General features: G+C 36.4%; 1 protein-coding gene across 1 annotated transcript in view; it reads left to right on the plus strand.

Moving 5' to 3' along the window:
- Positions 1-22464, plus strand: part of PCDH7 (protocadherin 7) — a 280361-nt gene extending 257897 nt beyond the window's left edge. The window contains exon 3 of the mRNA XM_074147638.1: positions 22008-22464. Within this exon, the coding sequence (XP_074003739.1) occupies positions 22008-22387 (380 nt within the window). The 3' untranslated portion in view covers positions 22388-22464. The remainder of the gene's footprint in view (positions 1-22007) is intronic.
- Positions 22465-23470: the final 1006 nt, after the last annotated feature.

A 23470-nucleotide genomic window follows, 5' to 3' on the forward strand; every position in this document is an offset into this window, starting at 1 on the left:
AAGTTACATTATTGGGTCTTTAATGAATTATCTATGAATCAATTTATAGGTATACTAAAGTCTTCAGATAGCATGACTTTCACATATCAACATCTATAGTAAGTGCATTAGAGTATAATTACAGTAACAGTGTAATAAGGATTCCAGGGTAAACAGTGATCAAACTACCTTTTCCTTTTTAATTTTTTTTTTAATTGGTTTATTCTTTTCCTTTTTTTTTCCTTTTTCCTTTTTTTTTTTTTTCCTCTTTTTTTTTTTTTAGCTTAGTAGAAAACATTATTAGGGAAATACACGCAATTAAATTCTATTGTCTGTCACATAAACTGTTGCAGTAGCACGGTTTAGCTCAGAGACAACAAAGGCATCAGGAAAACAGGAAGAACAATTTGTGCAATTAAAACTTAAAAAAAATAAAAAGATACCTTTGGATGTGTATGATAAAATGGATTGCTGAGATGCTTATTTTTCCTTAAATAGGAGGAAAATGTTGGTTTTGGTGGAAAAAAGTTGTTCAAAAGATCTTGAGTTCTTTTGGAAATAAAACAGCTAGCAATTTAACCTCTCTCTGTTTACAAATACATTTTAAAGTCTGGAAAAATGTCCAAGGGTCCTAAAAGAACTTATCAGCTTAGATATTTCCATTAATGTAGGGAAATACATTACAGTTGATGCTTTCCAGCTATAATTATTCTTTAGAGGACGGAAACTTCTTCATTAAGTAAAAAAAAAAAAAGTGTATAGGAAAGGGAAAGGATACTGCAATATGTATAGTTATATGGTAAGACAGGTTTTTCAGTTTTGTAATTTTCTGTTACACAAATAAAGATGAAACAAGCTCCTCCAAAGAAGAAGAGTAGGGGTAATTAAAATAACAGTTTACTAGGTGTATATCATAAACTCAACATTGCTTGAAGTCTTAAAAATACTATTTTCTAGAAGATGTATTTTTATCTTGCTTCTGGGAGGGTGAAGGTCTTCAATTTATGCATTCAAGGAACTGTCTGGATGACCATAATGGTACCTTCTGGCCAGAGAAATTGAGTCTGAGTATTTCTGCTGAACATGTTTCTTTTTATGTCAAATAAATACTGGCATCACAATGCCTACAAGTAGTTGAATTAGTGACAGTTACGGAGGCTCAAATGTACATCCTGACTGATAGTATCAAATTCTTTCTGACAAAATTTGAAGGGTTAAAGTCATGAAACTCTTGATGCAATTTGTCTAGCAGACTGATAGGAAATATTAAATGAATATTGGCTTAGTCAGCCTGCTTCTAATGCTCTTGCAACTCACGGGCAATCATGCTGGTTAGTGAGACGTTGATTAGCGTTGGGAGACTAGTGATGAGCTGAAGGAAGTAGAGTATGACTGGAACAGCGGAGCAACTGGTTTTTGTGAACTAAAATGACTGATGCAGACCCCTCAGAGGCCTTGAAAATGTCTAACAAGCAGCATGGTATTGGCTCACGAAAGCAAGAGTTGGCCAATCGAGTGGCTCGCATTCATTGGGTTACTTTTAGATCATGCTAATAAGTGAATGACAGCCCTTATTTGCTCCTAGCAATCACATCTTAGAAAAATATGCAAGGGTTTCATTTGTGCAATTATGGAAAGTAACGGACTTGAAATTCAGCTAGAAACTAAGTGTCAAGTCTTCCTGCTCAAGCTGACAGATCTCTAATCAGTTGTCATCTTATATTTACTTTAAAACACTTTATTGCAGGATATTGGATATTTTGCAAGGAGAGCTGATAGCTATGGACTTCATGCCATTAATTTGTTGAGAACAAGGTGGCAATAAGCTAAATTCTAGTCTTTTGAGGGGCGAAGACTTTATTAATAAGCTCAGCTGAATTTTAACCATCTCTTTTTTGAAAGATTATTGAAGGTGTCATACCAGTTAATTAATTGAAATAAATACTTGATACTGAGCCCTAGAGAAAATGTTGGTAATTATTGAAGCTCAAAATTTAGTATTCGCTTTAGAGTTTAATTAACAACATTATGATTTGTGTCATAGAGCAGCTCTAGACCTTGCCATTTTCACACTAAAAACCTCAGCAATGCTTTGACAGTTTTGGTGCCAGACAAAGCTTTTATGACTGGTTTGTTCAGGCAAATGGGAGAGACCAAGAGCACCTATTTTGGCTCTGGAGGTGGGCTTTAGACATATGTGCCTAAGAAACTGTTTCAGAAAGCTAATCTTCTGCTATCTACCTTAGGCTACCTGTGACTGTGTTTTGATTCACAATATTACCTATGAACCTAAGAGTCACAGCTACATCCATGCTCTGGTAACATCCAGAAATAAGGCAAAAAAGAGCAGTTCTGAATGCTCCTAAAGCACATGAACTCAGCACATAACTTAAAGTCAGAGTAGAAACCACAGGCATTTTAATTCAAGCATGGCTATTGGCTTAAAATCAGAGTGGAAGCCATAGGTATTTTCATTCAGGTATGGCTATTGGAAGTTGTAGGTACTATATTTAGCCTAAGGGAATTCAGATCCGGAGCTTCTAGCCTTCTTGGTGAGAACCATCATCATCCTGTAGCTGTGTGCTGGGCAACCACTACCAGGAGTTCCTGAAAAAGAGAGAACCAGAGTGACCTTGACTCTGTAGCCTGTTGGGCATTCAACTAGGGATGGAACGCTGCTTTCTAAAACCTGACCACAGGTCCCTTCCTCTCTTTCTAGCTAAATGTTTACGCTTCCTCTGGAGGGGTAGTGCATGTTCCTGTCTCTCCCATAATCGATAGGAAAAGAGAACGTTTGCATGACATTATTTGGAAGGGAATTGAATGAAACACTCAAGTTTGAACACAGACATGATGACTTGAGCTATTGGTTGCATTAAATAAAAAAAGAAGTAAAAAATTGTTATTAAGTTCTCTAATCTGGGATACAAGTTCTGTACTTAGATTAAGCGAAGCCACCAGAAGTTTTGCCTGTGCAACCTTCATCTTGGTAACCCTTACTGGCTACTTGTAAACCGGAATATTTTCATGACACCATTTCAATTTGTTTTGAATCTTGCAGAGGATAAGTACTGAGAAGGTCATGGCAGACAGTATAATAAAGAAATGTAATAATGCAAACTGTCATAAACTTTCTTTTTCCCTGAAATCTGCTGATACAGCTTTATGGAGATAAAATGTTCTTTTTAAAATTGGTGTGCGTAGCGGAGCTCCAAAAACATGTACTTTCAGAACAAGTTAAATATTTCTAATAGTGAGTCACTATGACTTTTCACAGACAAACAAACAAGTCTGAAAATGTCTGCTTTTGTCTGAAACTCTCTTCTCCATATCTTAATATTTCCACACAAGTTCTTTTCTGCACATGGCAAAAAAGGCACAGTTCTTTTTACTTCTACTTGCAACATTATTTGTTTCTCAGCAGTCACAGTATGGGAAATTCAAAGTATGTCTTTTAGCTAAGCATTAGAAACTCATACCTTTTCACAATCAAAATGCATTTGGTCCATAAAAGACTATTTTCCTTTTTAAAGGATTGTGCAGTTAGTGAGTAATTCACTTGGGAAGTTATTGGGAAAGGCCATGTTCTCAAATAAGTCTCTTTACCTAGAAAAGGGTTGTGTATGTGTCTGTTACAAGCTGTGAGGTGTTAAGATATTCTGCATTTCAGAATGTATGGGGCAGAAATCCTCTGATGTTTATAGCCTTTAAAAGAAATTGTTTCAGTTCTCTCAGAATTGCTTCCCGCAGAGAAGAACCTCATAATTAAAAGCAAAGTGTAGGATAGAACTGCAGTGCAAGTGCTTTGATGTGTTGGATACCTGACAGATTTTCCAGAGATAAGATGACCTATAGTTATTGATAATACTTTTCTTTCTAAGCCAGATTTGCAAAACTACATGGCGTTAGCTTGTTTTGCATTTCATTTGATGAATGACAGAATATGAAACATACAGGGGAGGTAATTATACTATTTGGAATAAGTCAGGTTTACTGGCTGGGATGGGTATTCAAAACACTACATAAATTTCACTATAATTGCTTATCTCCTGTTTAGGTAAAAGTTTATTTCCTTTAAACTTTAATGATTTTTTTTCTTTTTTAAATAGGCAAACTTTATAAGCATGAATGCCTCTTTTATGTTCTTTTTAGTCTTCTTTTGCTGTCCTAAAAAAAAGAAATTAAAAAAAAAGCCCCCAAATCCAAACACACCTGACAACATCCTCATAGGACAGAAGAAAGTTCAAAGTAGAGTAAGATGTGTGGTACTCAGTTGTAAATGTTGTTTGTATTTCAGTTTCAGAAAATTGGTGAAATCTAGTCTTATTTACTTAAAATAAGTTTTCCCATCCTGTAAACTTTAGTTTTGCTCTTTTTCCCTCTGTAATCTCATATGATACAATGGCCTTCTATAGTCTGTCAGTTGTGTTCCACTAGCAAATAGGCATATATAACTTGCAATTTGTATGTTTAATAGGGTGAAACATACTATTTGTAAAACAGGAATGATATATCATAGCAGACATTTGCTTTCTTACAAATTATCTTTTCCTACAAATTATATACTGAGTTATTTGCAATATTACTCCCTGATTAAGGATTAGGTCGAGTTTCTATTACAGTCATCCTTTTGCACCTTGTATTCACATCAACAAATAAATCACTGCAATTTCAAACCAGAAGTTTTGTGAATGAGGCCAGAATTGTTATTATTCTGTTTCATCAGACTAAGTTTCTGGGTTAGTGAATTTTCAGGGGCGTAAAGCAAAGCTGGTATGACTCCATAGGTAGCTTCAGCTTCATTTTATGTGCTATTTCTTTATAAATTAGTACTTGTTGATTTTCTAATGTTCCTTTCTTTATATTTTTATTTGATGGATTGCTTGGTTCAGTCTTGCAATGTAACTCACTCACCAAGAGACACCAAAAGCATCCTAGTCTCCAAAGCCTTATTTTTTTTAGACGATCATTAAACTGAAGATTTTTTTTTTTTTTTAAATAGTGAAAACAAAGATCTTCTGAGTGAGACAGAATATAATGGTCTGAAAATGCATCTCATTAGTCCTCTTTAACATCCTTTCCTTCCAGATTATTTATTCAAGCAACCTTCAGTGGCTTCCTATATGGAATAAGTTCTACAGTCTCCTTGAAATCTTTTTCCATCACCTGTAAATTTAGAGTTTTTGAGGCAGGGGCACAGTTCCCCCTCTGAGCTAGAGAAACTTCTCTCAGCCAGTTTAATTGCTCTTAAGAAAGGAGCAGTCTTGCTTTTCCTCTGGAGTTCCACTTGACCTGAAGCTCATCAGTCAGAAAAATGCACACGCTGCAGCTGAGCAGCTTTGCTGAGCAGCTTTACAGTTTTGAGCTGAAAAATACTTTATGCAGTATCTATATGACAGACTAGAAACAAACAAATCTTTAAATTATACTTTCTATCATGGCGTTTTACCATCTTGTTATATTATATTAACTTTGTAACATTAATAGTAGAGATGCAGTCAATGTAGTAAAAATTTTGGTACCATCTTTAATGTACCTGCTCGAGGAAGATCTGTTATCTTTTTTTTGGACTCAGAAATTATCTATGATTAGGGTATTCTATTGGTGTCAATGCCTTAGAAAAGAGTTTAAAGTTGTATAAATCTTCATCTGCATTATAATAGTTAATATGTAAAACACGTAAATCTCGAGAGAGAACTGATTTTTCTTCTGTTCAACTGAAATTGTCAGTTCCTATCCTTGGAACAGGTCTGGATCACACTTTCCATTTATTTCAGATTTGTGGCATGCCACTAGCTTCAGTTGATTACTTTGAATTTGCACTTCTCACTGATGACAGAAATATTAGTTTTGAAGGATGTCAAAGCAGTATGAGGTCAGTCTCTGAATATGCAAAATAGTTGTGCTTTTTTAGAAATTTAAATTGAGTTGGATTGACCAGACTTCTTAATGATGTAGTGCATCTTGTGAAAGCTATACCCTCGGTTTATATTACCTTTCCTGGAAATATTACATAAAACTGATCCAGTGAGAAATTCTCCCAGATATGTATAATTAGAGCCATTTCTCACTCATCTGGCAAGTTGGTGCAGTTGATGTCTTAAAAATAATTTAAAAATTCCTAAGGGAGTTTTCAAAATACAGATTATTGTAGAAAACTGTGTACCTGCTTTATTTTGCAGAATAAGAGATGCCTGCAGCCAGACAAATTTTCATAGACTGAAGTATAATAAATGAGAGAATCTAACAACAGAGAAGTTAAATGACACTTGCTTTTTATGACATTAACAAGGAAATTTTATTCCCGATCAGCTCTTTCTTCCTTTCCCATCAGTTCTACCTCTTGAAATATGAATTCTAAGGTATTTCTGTAAATCTTAGTTCAGATTAAAACCTCCCTATGAAAAAAGTGTTGTAAGTTAACAGGAAGAATTGTTCTCTTATAGCACCATGAGTTACAATAAGTATTGTAATTGTGTCTGTTACAGTAAGTATCGTAACAGATTGCTATTTTGTTATTCCAGAAGAAAATATAATTCTTTTCAAATAGTTTCAACCAGAGGCAAGATATTTCTCTACTGAGTTTTGAACAGATGGTGCTGTAAAATACATTAAGTCCATAGAATCACTTAGTGACAGACAAAAATCTTATAATCTCTTGGAATTTAATAGATACGGCATCTCTCCAATGACTTTCAAACTTGTGGGTTTAGTTCATGCTCTCAGTCATAAAAGCAAAGGAACGCAATTCTTTAATCTTTCTTTGGATGCAGTGTCCAGCATTTTATATGGAAGAAAATCAGATATACAGAGCTATTCTGGTAAATTACTTTGATTCAGAGTTACACATTTACTTAAGGATTTAGTTTTGAAACAGATAGAAGAGTTGAGCAAATCTTTGTTATCCTCTGACAATTATTTGGACGGTACTTGCACCCTGCTAATGTTATCTGTAGAGAGACAGATATGTGTGCTTGAGACCATAAATCCAGGGAGGGGGGAAAGATTCATATTAAGTATTGAACTATGTCAAAGATGAGATAACAGATTTTATCTGCGAATGACTGACACGAGAAATAAAGGTGTAGAAAATACAAGTAAAACTCAACCTATTAAGTCTGATCCCTTAAAGGAAAATAAGAGAGACCTGTCTCACACAAACATTTCTTGAAGCATGAAAATTGTTTAAAGGGCATCCTAATTTATCCAGTTCACAAAGCTATCTGTGATGGCAGGAAAAGATTTTTTCTTGAAATGGATGCCTTATTCTTTTTCTCCCAGTAGCTGTTCAGAGCCTTTTGTCTATTTATATTCATTATTGTTGCAGTAAGAACAGTGCTGGTTTTCATTATTTCATTGGCATGAGAAGCCCTGATTCAGTTGTGCTGTCAATTTTGACCTCTTTCTGTACCTCCTCTACTTTCAGGGACTGAAAGCATCAGTAAATAGAAACAGAGAAAACCCTATAAAATACTTCTGCACCAGCACAAAATAAGTTTAACAACATCCAAGACATATGCAGTTGCAGTTCATGTCTATGGTAGGGTAGAACATGCAGTGATTGTTCAGCTGTTTATTGCACTGCTACATATTTAGTGAGTTTTCACATACCTGGTGGGAAAGAAATTTGAGAGTATACATAAATAGTCTAATAAAAAAACTATTATCAAAATACCTTCACACAAAGAACAGAATAAAATCAATGTTAATTTTAATGCTGATGAGTATTTTTTGTCAAAATATTCTGAGAACACATTAATGCTTCCATTTATTTTCTGTCTGTATCACTCAGAAGTAAACATATAATTTTCAACTTCATCTAGCCAGCCACTCATCTCTGATTTAAAGCAGAATATATCTATATATGGCCATGCTTTACCAGTCCAAGTAAATGAATTAACTTGAAGCATAAATTTCATAAACTAATCATTAGCGTCCACCAGTATGGACTGTGAGTTTATCCACTAAGCTTAGTTTAGGCCCAATTTAATGGATCACTATCACTTTGCTTACAAAATATGCCCATCAGCTCTCTCTGCTGCTCACTCATGTACAAGGACCATGAAATTACCCAGGTGTGATGCCCACTTTCTGGTAGGACTTCATTCAGCTCTGGTAGGAGCATGCCATTCTCTTTAAATAATTCTCCTGGAATAATTCCATCCTCTGACAATTATGGGGGCTCAGGTGATTGATATTTGGGCACACAATTATTTGGCTCAAGTTGCAGCTTCCAAGTTAACCCGAGTAGAAACCAATTGTACCATCTGATAGTGAATCTACTATATGAATAAATTAGTTATACTCCAGAGCACAATGTTTTGCATTCACAAGAACCACAATTCCAACTGGCATCTCGATTATGATCTCAGAGAGGAACCAGAGACACTGTGCAGTGTCTACTTTCTACTGAATATTTTTCATTCAGTAAACAATATTCTGAATGGCCTGGAAGGAAGATGCCTGCACAAAGTATGCACCATATGATCCGTTGAGGGGGCAATAGTAGGCAATGACCATTTAATAAAAGGAAATTAACAATTTATTCAAAACTTCTCTGAAATAATAATTGCCAAAATAACAAATTACTCCTTCCCCTTTAACAATACTTGACCTTCAAGACAGGTAAAATCTGCAGATTTTGCATTTTTCTGTCTGATTCAGTCTGACAAACTTGTTTTCATCTTCTACTGCTTTATTTTCTGCCCAGCTCCTTTATTTGATACCTTAACCACTAGTTTTCTGTGCTTTGTTCAGATTTTCAAAACAATCCAGCAGCTGCTAAGTGATTATGGCCACTGCATCTGAGATTGGGTAGATTAGCAGAAATTACTCCGTGGATTTACATTGGGAATAATCAAGAGAATGCTTTTATTTCTACACTGTAGTCAATACATTTAATACACAAAGATCTTAATTTTCTTCAGTTTATGTAACCCTTTTAAAAAAAAAAGAGGTGTTTAACCTCCCTGTTAATATATTTTGCTTGACTGGGTTTTTTTATGCTATCCCAGCAGATATAATTAGGGTTTTTTCCTACCTATTGTCAAGAATTTAGTCATGCATTGCAAGTGGAGCAAGCTTGACATTGTCCAGTTTTAAATCTTTTGTCAGTTTTACTAGAGTCTGAGTGAAAGCATAAACTAACAATGCCAGAAACTTCTTGATATTCAAATGAGTGAAACAAGATGGAGATTTTCTGACTCATTCTTGAAAAAGCAGATGTCGGCTATGAAGCAGTAGTCCAAAGTACATGGAATGGACTTCTTAAGAAATCTGGAAATGCCACAAACTGAGGAATAATGGAATATTTTCTGAGATTTAAAATTTTATGGGTACAGGTATGCACTTTGGCAACCAAGCCAAGCACAAGCATACTGACTAATTTTAATCTTGTGCTGCAAAGCACAAGAGAAGACAAATTGTGTTATTAAACATTCTTAAGCCCAGAAAAAGGTTTTGTTAAAGAGTACTTCCCCCTGGAGTGACTTCTGAAAAAAATTATTCCATTTTTACTTTGGGGCTAGGAAATATTTTACATATTTTGGAGGAATATCTCAAGAAATATGTAGGGGGATATGCTTAACTGTCTAATCAAGTAATTGGTATAGGCAACCTGAAGAAAATCTTTCCTAGTAGCTGGTGAAGTAACTAAAAACCCAGTATCTCTCAGGGATGAGAGATAGATCCTGACTAATGTGCTTTGACATCCCTGTTCAAGTCCAGTCTTGCCTTTAACTTTCATCAAGACACAGCTCTATTTGTAAGGTAAGAATTCTGCTTCTTTACCTCCTATAACTGTTGAGTGAATGTAACGGCGTAGGATACTTAGGGTTAAGGGCAGGGGTCAAAAAACTATGATACACACTACAGGCCCTATTCGATTCCCCCTCCCACAAGAGGATTGAAACTGCAGCTTCTGACAGGCTTAGACTTTGCAAGTAAACTTGATCTTTTTGTCTTCTCTGTTTTGTTTCATTCAAACTTTTTCTATGCTTTCCATGAGTGTGTATATATATATATATATATATATAAAAAATCATTGTGCTTTTCCATTCTATAGTGAGATAAACAATGATACTCTAATCTTTTTTAGTATAACATCCCTATGATTCATGTGTGTGCTCACAGTCTATCTACTGTACATGCACAGGGGGAATTAGTGCTGTGCTTAATACTTAATTACTAATGGACAGTAACCCAGATGAATCTGTCATAAGCATGTAACCATCCTGAGCTGATGTTTGTAATTAATTCACTAGCTGTAATCTGCACACGGAGCTGAAAAATCAATAAAAAAATTTAATGAAAAAAATCCCTTTGAGCAGGACATAAATCACACTGAGAGATTCATTATCTTTTTGTAATTTTCTCTGTGTTTTTTGAGGTGTGAAGACTTTCCCACATACTTACTATAAAAACAACAATAACAACGACAAAAGAGCCCAATACTCCCCCTCCCCTGCATCATCTCAATGAGAAAGCATCAGTACTTACATCAAAAGTACAAACTTACTTAGGTGGATTAATTCTGGGGTAGATCTTACCTCCTCTTAGGAAAATTTGAGGGTTCCAAAATAACTGATCTAAAGACCAGAGTGGCTTATGCTACTGACATGGAATAAAAGACAAGAGTCTGTAACTAGGTAATCAGTAAAGCATTTCCTTTCCCTGTGACAGGGGGTAGTATTGCCATTTACTGTTGGGTTGTATGATTTTATACTTCTGTGGTATACTCCTTTATACTTTCATTAGTCATCTTCACAATTAATGAAGCAAAGCACTATATTTCATAAAATTTCAACCCATTACTTCTGGAGTATACTTACATAAACAGGAAAAAATGCGCTTTAACAGAATAATCTTAATTTTTTTTTTTTTTTTAATTTATATTTTTAACATTCATTCAGGTCTTGCGTCATCTATATCTTCTGCTAAAGGAATGAAAATGCATTCTTTGTACTTTTCAATTCACTGAATTGAACTAAATTTGGTTCTGTTTCCCAGATCTTGCAAGTATGGTTAAGTAAGAAAAATTACAAATTTATATGAGTATTTGTGAGAGAAACATGTCTGACATGAACAGATAAGTGAGTATTTTTTTCCATTGTGTGGGATAAGGTTCCCTTTATGTGACATAAAAGGTTAAATGAATCCTTCATGTGACTGCTATATTTCTTCTTACAACACGACTTCCTCTTGACAGCTACTAAAAAGACAAGTAGTCACAAGTTATTTGTTTCTGCTTCATGCTGAGCTTTACATTATTTAGATGATATTTTGCATGCTGAGCATGGAGAACTTTCTTCTTCCCCCCATTTGAAAATAATGTAATATAAATTAATAGAACACCAGCACATTTTACAGTTACTGTTCAAGTTTAACCTTTGAGGGTCTATGACTTCTAACAAAATAAACACTTCATGACTCACACAGAAACCCTCCTGGGAACATGGGTAATTCCCTTTTTATGAAAGCAGTGCTACTATTTAATATATGTTATTATATAATATTTTATTCTGTATATGCAGGAATGAAATAAGATCCAGAATCCAGCAATGTGTTGCTGCACGAAGTAGAACTTTATGAAGCATTTCATTTTCAGGAATGCAGTGGTTCTATCAAGATAATAAGTTCAAGTTACTGTCTCATGTGGCTGAAGAATTCTGTAAGAAAAAACTCACTGAGAGATATGAAAGAAAGTATTCTCCCTTAAAGTCAATTGTTAAGCACAGAATCATTCAACTAGAACTTTATTTTAGTTTGAGCTCTTGTCCATAGTCACAAGTACTTCAGTTTTGCTGTTTGTTTGTGGGTTTTTTTTCCCCTGTTACTCAAGATAAAAAATTAAGCAGCCCTGTGTAAGGGTGTTGTGTCTTTTTATTCAGTCACCCTTTGAACCTAAATGTTAGTCATGCTTTAGTCATTTTTATATCACTTCAACAAATATCAAGCTTACAAAACTGCTTGCAACTCTGTCGAGTCACTGATTATCAATTCTGGATATGCTCTGAGATACTTCAGATAACTGTAAGATCTAACGACATCAGACATCATTTGGGATTGTGCTTTTAGTTTGTAAATGGAAGCAATGGGTTCATTAATATCCCCTAGAAAATGTTACTTGGAGTATCTCCAAAAAGAAGTTGCCTTTTGAATGACATGGGTATAAATTGGAGGGAGACGAGGGGAAATCGTGTAACCTGGTTTTTCTCTTGTGGCAAGAGCACTAGTTTTCCTACCTGGTGTGTCCATTCCTGATGAAGAAAAATACTTTATTATATCCTTACCACCAATAAAAGGGAGACACAGTATACAGCTGAGATAAGCTAATCATGGCTGCTACCTGCTCTGTTCCCTTAGAGCTCCTGTATTTCCATCACTTTGACATCAGTATCAAGGAAATTATGTTGACTTTTGAGCCCTGATTCAGACTTTTCTTAAGTCATCTTTAGGAGAGCTGACATTCTAATTGCTCCATGAATTGTTTCAGCTCAGAGTTTGTTAAGCACTGACACATTTTACTGAAAAAAAAAAATAAAGGTATGTAATTTGACACAGTGACAGATTAATACTTTAGCATCAGATTGGCAGAACAATTAGACAGCTTAAATGTTTCCTACATCTTAATGTTTATGCTACTTCAGGAAGCCACAGTAAGTCCTACTTTTCTGAAGGATATGTTGCCATTTCGGTGATAGAAGTAAATCAGGCTATCAAAGGATTTAACAGGATTACAAGGAGTCTTGTAGCAATTACATTTAAATCTGGAAAATTAAAATCTGGGGAATTTAAGTTCAGTGTGGTGTATTTAGTAAAGTATTCACCACTCGTATCACATAAGCTGATACTTCCTAGTCCTCATTATATATATATGCAATTGGTCTTGTGAACGAAAATGAAATAATAAAGTCTGAAGTACAGGATAAATACAACATAAACAAGAGAAAACTGTATGTATCTAATATGCTTCCTTTTATATTATAATGTAAACAGGGTTTTAAATTAGTATTTGTCTAGACTTAAGTCTGTTGAACTTTATTTCACTTACACATAATATGTATGCAAACTATATTATGGTTCTACTGACAGCCAATGGATTAATATGATTTGGGCCTCGTAGGGTATAAGTAGGTTTTTAGTGTAAAAAAAAACTCTCCGTAGATCTGTTCCTATAAACAGCCTTCAAGTCAATTGTGAAATATTGATGATTCCTTGAAGATCACAAATGCAATACTACAGAGAGGGTACATTAATTTAGGTAACAGAGAGGGTACATTAATTTAGGTAGGAAACTTTTTTATGGAGTTATTCTATAATTATAGGAACAACTAAAGAATATTGTACCTTAACTTGGTGGAGGCAATTGTCATAGAAATAACTGTGAAATCTAAGCCCGGGATTTTATTGCTTGGGTAATATTTCTTTGGTTACATGTCTGAGTCATGTTAAATAGCTACATAGTCTGGAATAGCCTGTTAAATTGAACAAAGGAAATACATCAATATCTTATACTTTCGTTATCATATTTGATTCTGTTCCTCCCTGAAACAAAGGCAGGTATTATGTAAGGGGAAACAAAACCGTAATTTCAAATAAGAAGTGAACACTGTTGAAATTTGCTGCTTTAGAGTCTCTCTTACACCGGTTTCAGGTTTAACGGACTTCAGAAGCATGAGATTTGTTTTGCATCACTACAGGTACTAGAAGTATTCAATCTTTAACTTTTTGATGAAACTGTAAAATGGAATGGATGAGTTGGGACTCAGGCAAGAAGATTTTATAAATATTAGGTTATCTTGTTGGAACTTGAGAATGGGTGGGGTTTTTTTTAGCATTGCTAGCTTTGTTTCTGTAATCCTTTGACTAACACCTGTCTTAAAAGGTCCGACCATTTTGGTTTTTTGTTTGTAATTCTATTAACATAAAATTTTAAGGAGGATGTAATTCTAAAACGGACTTTTAGCTGAACCTAAGCCCAACTTTTAAGGTTGATTTATTACCGAATAAGTCAAGAATCTCAACCCAAAAACAGTTAAGGACTGGATTGAGACCAAAGTACATAAATGTTAGTAATCATATTAACAGAATTGTAGAGTTGAAGGGAACATTTAGAGGTCATTCAGCGCATCCTTCCTTTCACAAGGAAGGATTAGCCACATTTATGTTACCCTTGGGAGAATTTTTCTAAACATTCATAAAACCCTCCCAATGGTGGAGACTCTATAACCTTCCATCACTACATTTATCCTCTAAGTTTTTCTCTAATTTCTAACCTGATCTGTTTTAAAGCATCGGTTACTTGTTTCTATTTACTTATCATGTTGCTTTATTTGCTTGTTTTATTTTTACTAGTTTTAGTGGTAGAGGACTATATAGAATTCCATGTTTGCTTTGAAAATTCCACTCTGCTCTCTTATGACACCATCTAAATACTTGGACTTTTGACATGCTACAGCAGCGAGTCTTGCTGTTCTTAGGAACTGGTTAAGGGATACTTTTATTTTACCATTTTTCGAGTAAAGTATTGAAAATTCGCACTTTCATCCTATGTTCCTTTTTCCTTGCATAATGAAAGAATAAAAAGGTTCAGAATTCATTATTTTATATCCTTCCTCTCACAGTATTAATCATTCAATCACCATACGTGTAAGCCTTTCTGTACTCTGAAGTATTTTCTTAAGCACTGAAAAGAATTTCAGAATTGGGCATGATATACATGAAATTACTCTAGTGCAAAAGCAATTAATATATTCATTATTTTAGTGCAGTTGGCATGTCTCAAACAGCGGATTTGTGGTTGACTTTATTCAGTAGGACTGTTTTAGGGATGGCATGCGCTGTCTCTGCAGTACACGGTGATGCCACATTCGGAATGACAGCAGTCCAAGCCTTGGGGCACTAAATGCTGCTCGAGATATGTTCAATTGCTGTTTAACTGTATTTAGCCTAGGGTGCAGAGAAAGAAGTTGCTGATGCCTTCAAACATGTTTAAGTATTTTAATAGGGTCTTGGCATGTCAGAATATGCCACGGCACTAACTGGGGTGCAGTTCCTGAATTACTGCAATTAGGAGACAGTAATTTCAAAGTGAGTACTGCTGTAGCTGTGTTTCACTATAGCTTAGCTTTTTTGCCCCCTTAAACAGTGACTTTCTACAATATGTACCCTCTCAGCTGTTTTCTGCATTATTGTTCTCTGATCATGTAGTCAATACTCGTTATGCTTTAAGAGCTCTACTGTGTCTCCAATCACACAGCTCATAAAACAGACAAACATTTAATATAAAAGCTACGTAAATGGACTCCTGTTTAATTGCATAGTCTTACTGGTGTTTCACTTGAATTTTGGATCATCCTCTGAATACAATATATTTGTGTACAGAGTGCAGGAAAAGATGGGATGAAAAGTGGCTCATCCAAAACACAGTCTCTATCGTTACCATACGACAGCTGCTATTCCTTTTTCTTTTCTCATGGTAGTCTGGAACAACACAGCAGAGGCATTCTTTACTGGTCCTCAATAGTTGGAACCATGCAGGGATGTTATGGGTCCATCAATGGAGAAAGGCAGCAAAATCTGCATGTAGTCATTGATTTGTCATAGATACTATTTAGACCTCATCTGCCAATGACTCCTGAGATCCTGTGGACTGAGCTGCATGGTTTACAGAAGTACTGTTGCACTGCTGTAATACTGTGTGGCTATTGTGGCCTTGTATTCCTCAAGAAAAGGTCTATAGCTTGTAGTGCTTTCTCGGCACAGAGCTTTTTCTGGGAATGTTCAAGTTATTGTATCTAGATAGGGTTTTCCATGTCCAGGGACAAAAAGTGGAACAGAGCTCTTCTCTACTTAAGTACATCTAAAGACTGTCATTATCATAGACTTTGTGTGCGGTATCCAAAAGATGAGAAAATGAAAAACAGAGAAATGTGAGCAGGGAATACATGCTAGGACCGTGCCATGAATAACTGATGGGTTTGTATAAAATATATTGTACAAGAATGGTGGTTAAAAAGTGTGTGGAGCAGAGCTAGAGTGAGTGTGCATCCTTGATTGCACTTCTGCAACGTGTATGTGCAAAAAAAGCACATCACTTGTAACACGTTGACTACTGTGTTCATGATATTTTCTGTGTACTCGATGAAATATATTGACCTTCTCTGGTAAGGAATGGGAAGAGAGACACTAATGGAAAATTGCTTGGGTGGAATATTTCCGTTGTTTTTTTTTTTTTGCTTTAAGCTGGATATAGAACATCATATTTCCCCTCGCCATACTGCCGTGGTAGGTGCCTTCCTATTTTGGTAACAAGCAATCCTTCTAGCCCTGAAGTAATAGTCACCTATAATCAACAGAAACATGAGCATACATATAAATAACTCCACTCATTTGCATGCTTTCATACAAAGTTTTATAGGAAACATAAGCTATCGCTGTCTCAGAAATTAATGACAAATGTTTAAAGATTTTTTGGATTAATGATAACTGTAATTTTAAAAAAAATATTAACTTTTATCAGCTAACTCTGGAAATTGGTGGTGGAAGCTTATATTGGATGCAATAAGAAAGTAGATTGTGAGACCCTGTAAATTAGTGTTCTCCAATTTCTTTTAAGCTGAAGTCTGAACCCTTGCAAGTGAAATGTGCTTTATAAGTATTCAGTTTTGAAGTCTCCATTTACATATATATCTGAAAACTTGTCTAAATATCTGCATTTTAGGGACTGGGTTTACAATGTCTTTGTAAATGGTCAAGCAATACTTAGCTCTCATGTAGAGACACCATAAGAGGATATGTTTGAAAATAACTTAGATGACATCTTCATTGTAACTCTGAAGATAATTTTATGCAAATTAAAGCCTAATTTTGAGTCATCTATGTATAAAAAGTTAAAACCTAATCCCACATCTACAAATTTCTGTATGACAAGAAATATCACTTCTCCAGGTTTATTTTCTCACTAATTAGCTTTGTGATAAGATTTGTTTGTTAATAACTGGCATTTTAAGCATTTATTTGAGTCAGTTTGCAGATATGTAACCATAGTAGAAATCTGTTGTACTCTTCTTTGATGATTTGGCAACTGTTCTAACAAATTCTTTGCTCATATTCCATCAGCCTTGTCAGCTACCAGTGTGGTCACTAATAAAGTGTTTAACTTTTCAAATAAGGAGTACTTTAAAAAGTATGTCAAAGAGATAGTTATATTTGGAAGCAAATTATGCTAGAGGACAAGAGAAACTTCATTTATTTATTTATTTATTTATTTTAAATTCAGAGATTTTTCAACTCTCTGTGGGCTAGATAATGTAAGAAGAGGTGCATAAAGTCCCTACTCTGCAGAAGAGGGTCGCTCTGTTCAGGGAATTAGCAAGACTACATTTAATTACTTTGTAGCTAAAGGGTGTGGCAGTTTATTCCAAACGAAGGTTAAATCTCTGTTATCTACTGCAGAGTGCAGAAAGTAACCAAGTTGTCCTTAACAGACTAGTTTAGGTATTGGTAATAGTTTAGTCCTGGCAGCACTGGTTGTTTTACCTGTCTTCTGATATAACTCTATCGTGATTTAACCCCAGCTGGCAACCAGGACCAGGTAGTCAGTCACTCACTTCTCCCCCTCACCCACTGGAATGGGGAAAAGAATCGGAAAAATAGGGAAAACTCGTGGGCTGAGATAAAGACAGTTTAATAAGTAAAGCAAAAGCCGTGCATGCAAGTAAAGCAAACAAGGAATTAATTCACTATTTCCCATTGGCAGGCAGGTGCCCAGGGAGACCTTATAGCAGCCTTCCAGTACCTAAAGGGGCTACAGGAGAGATGCGGAGGGACTCTTGATCAGGGAGTGTGGTGATAGGATGAGGGGGAATGGTTTTAAACTGAGAGAGGGGAGATTTAGATTAGATCTTAGGAAGATATTCTTTCCTGTGAGGGTGGTGAGACACTGGAAAAGGTTGCCCAGAGAAGCTGTGGATGCCCCATCCCTGGAGGTGTTCAAGACCAGGTTGGATGGGGCTTGGAGCAACCTGGTCTAGTGGGAGGTGTCCCTGCCCATGGCAGGGAGGTTGGAACTTGATGATTTTTAGGGTCCCTTCCAACACAAATCAGTCTATGATTCTATGATCTCTAGGAACATAGGACTCCATCATGCATAACAGTTACTTGGGAAGACAAAATACCATAATGTCCCCTGCTTCCTTATTCTTCCTCCAGCTTTATATGTTGTTCATGATATCATATGGTATGGAATATCCCTTTGGTCAGCTGTCCCAGCTGTGTTTCCTCCCAGGTTCTGCGTACTATTCACAGCCTACTCACCGGTGGGGTGGTGTGAGGAGCAGAAAAGGCCTTGACTTGCTCAGCAACAACTAAAAGCATTACTGTGTTATCAATATTGTTCTCGTCCTAAATCTAAAACATAGCACTGTGCCAGCTGCTAGTAAGAAAGTTAACCCTATTTCAGCCAAACCCAGGACAAACACACACCAAAAAACATTCCGTCCTTCGCTGCACCACCTGCCCCCCTGCCAAATGCAGGTTATATCCACCTTTCAAATAGAAGAGCGGTTAAATACAGCAGATTTCAAAACACGTTAGATTAAATGTGTGCTTAAATGTTGTCCTGATTCAAGCTCTTAGAACAGACACAAGAAAGCAATGGAGTAGAAGGCTACATTAACTGTACGTGCCAAATACTAATTGAAGGGTGTTTTAGAGGAAAATATATCACACTGGATGCAACAGCCTGAGGGAGGCAAGGCTGCTGCCGCTCCGTGTTTCCAGGTCTAACCAGCAGCAAAGACGGGGGTGTATTCCCAGTAGGCACACACACAGGACACGCACACACACCAAATACGTCCAAGGTCGGCTACACATATGCTCAGAGCAGTTCCACAAACACAGACAGCACCAGTGGCCTCATTCTGCTCCCCTCTGTGTCTGGACATCCACATATATATACAAGCACAAATAATAGAGAGCACATATCCAGGAAGAGATAGAAAGGGATTTAATAAGGTTATTAGTCAGCAAACTATTTACATGCAACTGAGCCTTTTATCCCCTTTTCTCTCTATTTTCTCACTCTTATTCTCCCAAAATCACCTAAAGCCCTCCCTCATCCTCCCTTTGGTTCCTCCCCTAAACATTACCTAAGTCCTGTACTATCTCAAACTGCTTTTCCCCTATATCCCATAATGTGTTCTACATACCTAGGCAGCAATGCCACTGTCAGACAGAAAGGTGATCTGGAGAGCAGCTGCCAATGACTCATGGTGATGAGTTTCAGAACCAATGGGGCTGATGGCTCTGCTAGGATAGCCCTGGCAGGTGCCTTGACAATCTGGTTGTTCCTCCCAAATCCTTGATTTGTATTTCTATGTGCCCTGGCAGCCCAGAAAGCCAACCGTATCATGGACTGCATCAAAAGCAGCATGGCCAGGGTGAGGGAGGTGGTTCTGCCCCTCTAGTCTGCTCTGGTGAGACCCCACCTGGAGTACTGCATCCAGCTCTGGAGGCATCAGCACAGGAAGGACATGGACCTGTTAGAGTGGGTCCAGTGGAGGGCCACGAAGATGCTCAGAGGGCTGGAGCACCTCTGCTGTGTGGACAGGCTGAGAGAGTTGGGGTTGTTCAGCCTGGAGAAGAGAAGGCTCCAGGGAGTCCTTATAGCAGCCTTCCAGTACTTAAAGGTGCCCTACAGAAGAGATGGGGAGGGACTATTCATTGTGCAGTGTAGCAATAGGAGGAAGAGTAATGGTTTAAACTGAAAGAGGTCACTGTTTGGAAATGAGGTGCTGTTTGAAGAGTTTATTGAGATTTAGATGGGAAGGGGATTTGCCAGTTGTCAAAGGTTTTTCTGTTTAAAAATCAGAGCCCATTAGGTGCAGCTCAGCAGCTAATTATCCTTCTTACCTTTAGGGAAGGCCAGAATAATACTAGATTTAGCTGGCAAATCAAGAATTTTCCTGTTTCAGTCCCCATCTTCTGTCTACATCTCCAGAACACAGTCATCTGAAAATTGATAGGCTGATAACTGTCCATAGTCTTGGCATTCTTCATTGAAAAAAATTGGGAATCATGGCTGAATCTAAATGCAAAAAACTTAAAAAGTACAACTGGAAAAAAACCCAGAAAACCAAACCCAAAAAACCAACCCCCCAAACCTCAGTTCCCTCCTCCCAGCCTTATACATCTCAACTACAGAGTTACTCAGTTATCTAAAAATCAGTGCTGTTTTCCTCATTAAAATCAGTGACATATTGAAGTATGAAATACTATAGAGTATTCAAAATACATACAGTAGATTACATAAATTTGTTGACAAACAATACTATGCATGTTCTGTTAAGCACTGCAGTAAATTATTAATTAAATTAATGTTAAAATGCATGAAAAAATCAGGACAGGATGAACATAAATCTGACTTTCAAGAGTTTTTGGAATTCTATTAGGATTAAATCTGCCAATGCAGATTCCCTGCAGGCACCTGTTGTAAATATTTTAAATTAATTTATTCTGGAAGAGGCATAAGATTTTTGGTTGGTTTTTTTTAAAAAAAAAAAAAAAAACAACAAAACCAAAAAAACCCACAAAAACAAAACCAAAAAACTTCAGCAATAATAAATTTATAAATAATTCACAGTTGGAATTGTTACTGTGTGAGAAGGTCATCTGGCAGCCAAAACCAAAACAAAAATAGGCAAAAAAGAAGTAATGAAATGAAAGCTGAATAGACCTTTGAAAGATATTTTATAAGGCATAGGTTATTACAGGTAAAATTACTGTTCACATGAATTTGGGGAAGGCAGAAAGTTGCCATAGCCCCTATGAAATACCTGATTCTGTTTCTACGCTGAATTCTGTTTCTCCTTACTCCTTTTCAAGAGAATCAATTTTTTATAAAAGTTTTATCAAATAAGTCTACAATATGAAAGTCATATCAAATACACTGGAAAAATTAATTTACCTATTGATTTTTGTTCTTTGTCAACTTTAATTGTTTGAATATCATGTTGTTACTTTGTAGGCAGCTCCAGATATGTCTTGTAGACCATAAAATACAGTTTAACTGAATAAAAGCGAGGTTTCAGAAACTTATCCAGCGTTTAAAACAGTTGAGGAAGCTTTTTAATTCAATTGTAATGCAAGTATCAAAATTAAGAATATTAAAAAACTACCTGTGTTTTTATCAATCTCCTGAACTTTCCTAGTTTTCAGTGGAAGCTCTTACAAGTACAATAGCTGGAAAGCTTAGACACAGTGATGTGGAACAGGACACCTTCTAACACAAGAAGTGACATATAAAATGTTAGTTTATCTATTCAGGCAACACTCAGATTCCTCCTGTCCCTTCATATGCATCCACAACACACAGAACAGCTTTAATTGCACAGATCAGATTATATTTATAACCAAAAGCAGGGTTTTTTTATATGCTCCTACTAATCATGGATTCTATGATCCATGTAACATATTGTGTACTAACAATGAATGCCCACTCTTGAGAAATACAAGCAGAGGTTTATAGGATATGCAAATTGATACCCATCGTTAATACCAGAGCTGTTTACTAGCAGAGAGTTAAACATCTTCATAAGTATTTGCAGTGTCCAGGGCCTCAGGTTCCTTTCACATAAATTCAAAATATTCTTTACAAAAAATTCAAAGAAAGGTATTTTTAATAATTTCAAGAAAATCTGCAGTATGGAATTAAAGTGCTTGTTTGACTCTTTTAGACAACAAAATTCATTCAGCCCCCAATGCCAAATGCTTTGGAGACGGATTTACAAGCACAGGAAGTGGCTTAATAGTCCTATTTTTCAATTCTTGAGGTTGAGGATAACTGTACAGAGAAGCCTGTTGCCTGTGGGCAAATACAACGTAAAAAAACCTATTACTGAGAAACTTATTACAACATTCTTACCAAGACCTTTAAAAATACCTTTCAAGAATTTAAGGATTTGCAGTTTCACTGGAAGTCGTTGCAATATTGTTCATTTGTAAAGACAACTCTATTTTACTTTCAGATTCAAGGCCTCTACCAGATGTAGCCCTGACGGGGAAGTGTACCCGAGAATGTGATGAATATGGCCACTCGGACTCCTGCTGGATGCCAGTTCGCACTTCTCCAGAGAGAAAACAGAAGAGCCAGCCAAAACTCTCCACTTTCATGCCTGTCGATGAACGGGGCAGTCAGGAAAAACTGGCCAATGGAGAAGCCTCCCTCATGGGTGATCGCAACAGAAACCTCCTTAACAAAAAGTTGACCTCATCCTATGAGACCTTCAGCGCGGCGAGTTTCAGCAAAAATGAAGAAGGCAATCCAGAGGATATCCCCCTTACACAGACAGGGGAATACAAGCCATCTCCTGTCAATACTCTAACTAGAAGAGAAGTTTACCTGTAGGCTAAAAAGCAGCAACAAAGTTCTTTGTGTGTTACAAGAAAGAAAAGGGGCAAAAGTCTTAAAATCAAAACAATTTTAACAAAAATGAGAAACAAAAAAAGAAGGGGCCACCAAAGAGACAAAAGATCTGCCTGCCACTTCTGCCTCCATAGCAGGCGTTTAATTCTACTGTCTGCCTGACTACACTGTACAATGTAGAAAACGTTGTTACTTGCATGTCTAATTCCCCCTCACCGGTTTTTATTTTCCTAAATCTACAGTTGCAAATTCCTCCCATAGTAACGAGCTCGATTCAAAAGAACACAACACGCTGTTGTTTCCCCTCCGCAGAAGCATGAGTTAAGCCACTCGTTTTGTTTGATTGCCATCTGGCTTGTTGAGGATAACAGGTCAGGGAAAAACCTATTCAAAACATATCATCTGAATATTGCTGATCCCCACCAGGGACAATCCTTCAGAAACCATACAGACATAGAGATAAATATAAAGGAATAACCATTAATAGGCACTTTGTGAAGACCACAGCTTTAATATTCTCACCTCTCATCTGAGGCTGGAAGCAACAGAAATACGTTCAGCCTGAGACTGCAGTCAAACCCATGGCATATTTTCCTACGATTCATGAACTCTGGTTCTGTTTTATCCATAGAACAAGCTTGTTCTTGCTGTGTCTCTTTCTCTCTTTCTCTTTCATTCTCTGTAACGATTACTTCAACGTAAACACAACTAGTAACACGTATACCGTAGGATAGTAATGATAAACTCTTAAAGTCATTATTTTGGGCAAGACTAACCTCTAGCTGGGAAGATGGTAATAACAAAAAGGCCAAAGATCACACAATGGATCAGGGGAACTGCTAAGTATTGGGGCTTGGCTTAGAAAACTAATATATTCACAGACACCCATGTACTCATAACACCCCTTCAGTTACATTTTGCACAGCAGCAGAGTTCACGAGCCCAGATGACACAATTTTTTTTATTTTCCGGTGCGGTTCAGTTGAATGCCCAAAGGAACTGATGTGGGGTTTGTTTTTTTTTTTTTTTGGTAACGACAAGATATGTTGCAGCGGATGCTGCGTA

Source organism: Numenius arquata, chromosome 5, assembly GCF_964106895.1.
Source record: "Numenius arquata chromosome 5, bNumArq3.hap1.1, whole genome shotgun sequence".
NCBI classification, from domain to species: Eukaryota; Metazoa; Chordata; class Aves; order Charadriiformes; family Scolopacidae; genus Numenius; species Numenius arquata.